Consider the following 7814-nt stretch of genomic DNA (forward strand, 5'->3'; position numbering starts at 1 on the left):
TTGTTTCTTCCCTACAAACTTCTTGGAGACTATTTCTAACTCATGAACTATAATGTTAGATTAATTTAATTGATTTTAATTTACAATACATAAAATGATGGTATATTTTTGTTCAAATTAGTTATTTTTAGTGGAATTGTTAGTATCCTCTGTCTTCAGTTGTTATATGCATAGTTGTAAATGTAGCACTACAAGTCAGTCCATTAACAGTTCCTAAAGATGCCACTCTTTCTAACAGTAGACAAAATACAATTTGACACAAGAAAAATGAGTATTCTCTGTAGGCAAGGGCATCTTTCTGTTCTCAATTCAAACCACACAGAAAGTGTAAAAAATAAACGTATCTTTATTTCTTATAGCTATATTTGAGCTTTTACAGAATACCTTTTTTCTCTTTCAAATTGGCAAATTTCTCCCCTCTGTAGTAATCTTGGTTAGAGCAAATATCTGGATGATCTTCCTTCGTATTTCTTTGGTCTTTATGGTGTAGACGATGGGGTTCAGCACAGGAGGCACAAGAAGGTAGGCATTGGCCATGAGCGCATGAGTCAGTGGTGACAGATGTTTCCCAAAACGATGAATGACAGACACTCCAATGAGCGGCACATAGAAGATGAGCACAGCGCAAATGTGTGAAACACAGGTGTTGAGTGCCTTCAGCCTGCCCTCTCCTGAGGCAATAGCCATCACTGTCCGGAGTATGAACACATAGGAGAGAAGGATGGAGAGAGAGTCAGAGCCCTTGGTGAAGATGACCGCAATAAGGCCGTAGAGACTGTTGACACGGGTGCTGGCACAGGCAAGGCGCATGACATCTTGGTGGAGACAGAAAGAATGGGAGAGAATGTTGGAGCGGTAGAAGGGGAGCCGTTTGATAAGGAAAGGCACAGGGAAGACCACACAAACTGCCCTTGACAAGATGACTATCCCTACTTTGCAGACCACACCATTGGTGAGGATGGTGCCATACCTGAGGGGGTTCCAGATTGCCACAACCCTATCAATGGCCATAGCTACAAGCACACCAGACTCAATGGCTGAGAAGGTGTGAATGAAGTACATTTGAACAAGGCAAGCATCAAAGGCAATGAACTTATAATTAAACCAGAATATGCCCAGCATAGAGGGTAAAGTGCAAAGGGCAAGTCCCATGTCTGCAAATGCCAGCATACACAGAAAGTAGTACATGGGAATATGCAGAGATGATTCAGACTTGATGGTAGAGATGATGATACCATTGCCAAAGAGGGCAACAACATATATAGCACCCAATGGAAATGCCATCCAGTAATACTTTTGCTCAAGACCTGGAATCCCAGTTAAGACAAAATAAAGGTGCTGGAAGTGAGAATGGTTATCTGCCATGAAGTCAATGTGATGTAGGCATGGAGAAGTGGGGTAGGGTCCTGATGAGTGGCTTCCTAAAAATGCAGTGACAGAAAATAATAATGTGTTAGTATCTTACTTCCTTGAAAGTTGAGCAATTTTATTTATATATGAATATGTTATGTAAGAGGAGGTGAAAGGGGCAGAGTATAAGAGAAGACAGCTACTCCAGGAAGTATCCTATTGAGGATATTTCTATTGGCCCACAGGTAAATGACTCATCCACATACAAATAAATCACATTCAGTTTAAATACATTGTAGTGCCAACCCATTAGTTTAGAAAGCCTTCTGTCCCTTCTATCCTCTCTTTCTCCTTTATAATCATTATCCTACAAGCTATTGAGTCAGAGGCCAAGGACATAATATCTCAGTCAATATAAACATAAAAGTCAATATAAAATATGAATTATTCTATTCCCCACATAGGATGTCATTCCCACTCATCATACTCCTATGCCCAGAGCCTTCGTGAAAGCAATGGATCTTGTATCTAGAGCAGTAATGAAAGCACCAGTGTTCAAGCCTAACCTTTTACTTCAGCAAGATCCTCCTCCAGTCCCCCTGAGCTTGGATAGAGCCTCAGAATCATTCTCAACCCTAGCTTTGCAATCACTTTAGTCATTTAAAATGAAATGTTTCTGGGGCAAGTGTTGTGGTACACTGGGTTAAGCCACTGCCTGAGACACCAGCATCCTGGGTGGGCAAAAATTTGAGTCCCAGCTGCTCCATATCCAATCCTGACCTCTGTTAATGTGCCTGGGAAAGCAGCAGAAAATGGCCCAAGGGTTGGGAGCCCTACAACCATCCCTACATCCATGGGAGTAATGGAAGAAGTTCTGGGCTCCTGGCTTCATCCTGGCCCAGCCCTGGAAGTTGTGGCCATTTGGGGAGTGAACCAGTGGATGGAAGATCTCCCTCTCCCTCTCCCTCTCCCTCTCCCTCTCTCTTTCTCTCTCTCTCTCTCCCCCCCTCTCTCTTTCCCTCTCTATCTCCCTTTCTCTGTAACTCTTCCTTTCAAGTAATAAAAAAATAAATCCTTAGAAAATGAAATGAAATGTTCTCATTGTAAAATTAGTGAAATCTTAGTATAATGGAGAATAAATTACTTGGGAAAGCAGAAAAACAATTGTTTCATATAATAATCCATTCTGTCGCAGGGAAGCAAGACCTCCAAAGCTCAGCTAAATACATTTTTTCATAACCGTGGACATCTGGCAATCTGACATCTGCCAATCTCCTTTTACTTAAGCTTAGTGATCATGCTACACCCTGATTAAAGCAGAACAGAGAACTTAGAGAAGATCAGGGAGACAGGCTCATATTGCCATACCAGTGAATGTATTAGCCCCAAAGGATCCCTTGATTAAGTCATTCTACTCTTGACATAATTAACAGTGAGATAGAATAATGAAGTAGAACATACTCTCTTTGAAAATTTCTCATCTTTAGGACACTCCTCATTTTATCTAATTTTATCAGTTGCTCAGAATCAAGCTTACTAAGCAACAATGTAGTGTAAACATTGTGGATTCTGGATCTACTACCCATGTTGTATTCCAATCCCATTTGCCCCTTATCCTCAGTGGAGCCCCTTTATGTATTAGGGTATTTCAAAAAGTTCAAGAAAAATGGAATTAAGATACATTTATTTTGTTGTACTTTTTAAAAAAAATCTATGCATAGCTTTTTCATAATACACATTTTCATTTTAATAGATTTATTAATTTACTTACATAAAGAGAACATGTTCCATGTATTTCATATATACAGTTTTAAGAACATAACAATACTTCCACCCTTACTCCTTCCTTCTTCCCACCTTTTTAAAGACATATGGTATAATATGTGATTAATAACTGTACCTACTCTATAGCATTATTGTGAGAATTAAAATGTAAACACTAGTGCTTTTTAATACAATTATGTTTATTTGAAATAAAAAGTTGTACTCTTTACTGATTCACACATATTGATACTGTATTTTTTTGTTGTTGTTTCTTGTTTTTTTTTTTTTTTTGTTACAATCATTTCCAGTAAATGGATGTGAAAGTGATGGAGTCTCTTCTAGCACAAAGAATCACATTTTACTTTGCACCATTTGTAATTATTAATAATATATTGTCTGTTCTGTACTATTGAGCATAGATCCCCAGATATACATACTATTAAATCTCTGGTTGAACATTCTAAACAATTTTTTTTAATTATAGCTCTCTTAAGGTTGTATTTATGAAATACATGAAATCTCTTCCCTTTATATAAATAAATAATTGGAAAATAATCTCCCAAAATATCTTTTTGAAAATTTTCCAGTTATGATTCCCTAACCTTAGTGATGATACTTTATTTCTGTATATCTGTTTCCTTTATTGTCTTATGAAGTAGTTCAAACACATGGCTTATTAGATTACCAGCATATATTTCTGTCCTTTAAATAAAGTGTTGTTTCAGTTTGTGCACATGTGTGCATGTGTATGTATTTTATTTATTTGGGGGAAGAAATTGCTTATTAAATTCATTAAATTATGTGAGAAACAGTGGGAATGAGAGAAACTTTAAGAGGTGGATAAATGAATAAGAACAGATTAAAATAAGATGGAAGGGGGGATGGAGAGAAGAGAAAAGGAATAAACAGATGAAAACAGAAATCCAAACTATTACAAAGATAAAAATTGATGTATTTTGGTTTTCACTAATTCAGAAACCTGAAGTGGAATTAAAGAAAATAATTTGCCCTGAGTCAAACACCTTGTTAATAGGAAAACAAATGAGAAGAAGGATAGGAAAATTACAACAGAGGGCAGTGGGAGCTCAGGAGCCTGAGTAGAAAAGACAAAGTCAAAATTGCATGTCCTAGGCCAAAATGCTCATCTCAGAACTTGGGTCCTCACTGACGGAATATTTGAAGATGTCATTGTTGAAGTTTCCAACCTTTCCTGAATACCTTCATCTTTCCCTGTCCTTCAGTCCTCAAGCAAGACCCCCATGTCATTATAAAGAAGATCCAAGGGAGGAAGAGGACAAGGCACACTTTAGGGGTTTTGGGGATGAGGTTGAAGGACAAGGAAAGAGAATGGAAAACAGAAAATAGTGAAAGGGAGCTAGATAGAAACTTCAGTCATGATATCTTGAAATATTCTGTTGATGGCCAACTTTATCCTGTGGTTTTGCTCTAAAACTTACCTGCCTGCTGAGAGAAGCCTCAGCAAGAAGATTGTTAAGCAGCCTGAGGTTCACCTGGCAAAACCGTTGCCACTACCCCCATGAGAACTTTTAAGTCCTGAGCTGCTCCAATACTGCCGTTACTATTCCAGGGAGCATTTCATAGATCAACAAATAAGGCTATTCCCCAGTGCTTCAAAGACTGAGGATGTCTCCCCAAGGCTGCAAATCTCCCCAGATTTTCATATTTGGGGACTGGCATAGTATTGAAAGAGCAATTAAGGAAAAAGGTGGTGTGTGTGTCTGTGTGTGTTATGGTTTGAGAAGTTCCACAGGCTGGTTAATGCTTGATCAGTCTCTTGGTATTATCTTGATCATCTCATAATCCCCATCTCCTGAATGATTGACATTTGCCTCTATTTTCTCATGACATAGCAAAACTAACAAAATCTCTAAGTGACTCTATGATTTTCTGTTTCGAAAATAGACTCTAAAGTTAAAGTAACTTCCCAGTGAATGAATTGCATCTAATATTTCAGTGTTTCCTGTCCAGTATTTTCAGTGTTTTTCAGCCTTTAATATCAACCTAATAAGTCACACCTGGTAGAAAGGGAAAATGAGAGACCTTTAGGGATTCAATAAATCAAGAAAAAAAAATTCCACAATATCTAATTATCACCTTTAGACAATGTAATTGTCCCTATCTACACTATGAATAATAAAATAGCATCATCAGTAAAAATATTTATAATAATATCCTCTATTAGTTCTGAGATTTATCAGTTATATTATATTTCACATTCATTTTATACTCTAATCATTTAATACTTAACAATCCTCATAAAGATAATCCTGTTGTGATGTGGATATGAAGAATATTACCATTTTCATTGATTGGAAGAGAAAAGAGGGTCATATTTGGAATTGGCTCACACTCTTAATGCAATTACAGTAATTAGATTATATAAGTCAGTTTGGGGTGGCAGCAGAGCAAGGGAACCTCATTGTTCTAAGTGTGTTCTGGACTTGCTGGATCTTGAAGATCACTATGGCTAAGTAAGGAAAAAAAATGCTCAAAGAGAGTGAGTTTCATATACTATTATCTCTTACTTACCATTAACCTATAGGAAGGTCTCAGAATTATTCAATAGTCACTTTTACAATATCATAGTCTTCCAAAGCATTGAGTTTAACTCAAATAAAACTCATCTCTGTATCACATAACATAATTCCCTCAATACTGTTTGAACTAATTAACACTTGGAGCTGATTTACTTGCAATATCTTAATCTCTATATTACACTGCCTATATAAATGTGTTGTCTTACAACTCAGTTATACTTTTATTCATATTTTTCATCTATATTGAAAAACAGGGTTTCTGAGTAATTACTGAAATTTTCATTTCAATTTGCTCAATCAACATTGTTTTACTTCTTTTTCAGGTTGATCATCTGTATTACAAATGGATTTTGAGTTATTTTATAGTAACTTTTTGTCATACACTGCCAGCCCAAGTATAAAACTGAACAAATGTGATCATACCCTTTTTTTCAATTCTTATACGTTAAAAATAGAAAATCATTGGAGGACCTGACTACCCATTAGCTCAGATTTTATGGCCTTGTACTTAGGAAATGACTCTTTAGTTAATTATTTTAATCTTCTCTAATGGATTATTTATCCCATTCCTATCAAAAACAATTTCTTAAATTCACATTTTTAACTCCCCTGGGACCAGTGCTGTGGTGCAACAGGTTAACACTCCGGCCTGAAGCACTGGTATCTCATATGGGCACCGGTTTGAGACCAGCTCCACTTCCAATCCTGCTCTCTGCTGTGGCCTGCAAAAGTAGTAGAAGATGGCCCAAGTCCTTGGGCCCCTGCACCCACGTGGGAGACCCAGAGGAAGTTCCTGGCTCCTGGCTCCTAGCTTCCGATCAGTGCAGCTCTGGTCATTGCAGCCAATTGAGGAATGAACCAGTGGATGAAAGACCTCTCTCTCTCTCTCTCTCTCTCTCTCTCTCTCTCTCTCTCTCTGCCTCTCCTCTCTGTAACTCTGACTTTCAAATAAATAAATATTTAAAAAAAATAACTCCCCTAACTCAGTCTCTCCCCCATCATTTTCTAAATAAAAACCTTTCTTTCACTCAAAAAATATTGTGATGATTTGAGGTGAACTCTCAATCCCCACCTTATCTTAGCAATTTGTTGAAATATATTTACATCCATCCATCCCTTTCCAGAGTTTAAGTAAAATCCTTGGGTTTTTTTAGGTTCAATAATAACTCCATTCTATTTCCAGTGTCTTTAACACCATTTCCTAATTTATCACATGGTCTTTCTCATTCTACACTGTCTTTTGGGTAGTTGACTTTGTACGTATGTATTTTGAAATCATATATATATATATGTATATACATACATATATGATTTGAGAGACAGAGAGAATGATTTCATCTACTACTTCACTTTCCAAATGTCCACAACAGCCATGTCTGAGCCAGGCCAAAGACAGGAGCCAGGAGCTCCCAGCTGGTCTCCCACCTGGATGGCAGGCATCCCAAGAACTTGGATGATCAACTGCTGCTCTCACAGTCTATTTGCCGAGAGCTGGATTGGAAGTAAAGTGGCCAGGACTCAAACTGGAACTGTGATATCTTATGCAAGCATCACAAGTGGCTGCTGAACCCACTAAGCCACATGCCAGCCCCAAAATATTCACAATTTTTTGCAACTTTATGCTTTCCTCTCTGTTGCTTGACTATTTATTTAATTTTGTAACTTGGCTGACAATTCAATCAATTCTAGTTGTGTAAATTTTTTAAAAAAAGCCATCCCATAAATAATGCATCTTGAGAACTGTAGCTTTCAAATATTTTAATATTGTTCCTTTCTTTGTATCTGTTATGGTGTTATACCATTACTGAACCTCTATTTCCTCTAAGTGGGCTCATTCAACAGCAACCTAACTCTTTTATCTCACAGAAAATGTCATTTTTTTTCTTCTTTATTTCCCTTAGCTATGTGTGACATACAAAGTTCCTCTTACTTCTTTCAATTTCTTTGGAAAATATTACTTTAATAATATTTGGCAATAACCAATTAGATATAGGTGTCCTATTACATCTAGTTACATTATTTCATTGTTACACAAATTAATTTTTTATGAAGAACTAATAAAAAGTCACAAGTTGAAAATCATTTATAAATAATTTGTAGCCCCATGTAATCTATCTTGTCTATCCTTAAGCAGCTTTCATA

General features: G+C 36.9%; 1 protein-coding gene across 1 annotated transcript; it reads right to left on the reverse strand.

The window, feature by feature from the left end:
* Positions 1-396: 396 nt before the first annotated feature.
* Positions 397-1365, reverse strand: LOC133763815 (olfactory receptor 51H1-like). The gene has a single exon (XM_062197551.1). It carries the CDS (start codon positions 1363-1365, stop codon positions 397-399), a length of 969 nt encoding a protein of 322 aa, XP_062053535.1.
* Positions 1366-7814: the final 6449 nt, after the last annotated feature.

Source organism: Lepus europaeus, chromosome 7 (assembly GCF_033115175.1).
Source record: "Lepus europaeus isolate LE1 chromosome 7, mLepTim1.pri, whole genome shotgun sequence".
In the NCBI taxonomy this organism is placed as follows: domain Eukaryota; kingdom Metazoa; phylum Chordata; class Mammalia; order Lagomorpha; family Leporidae; genus Lepus; species Lepus europaeus.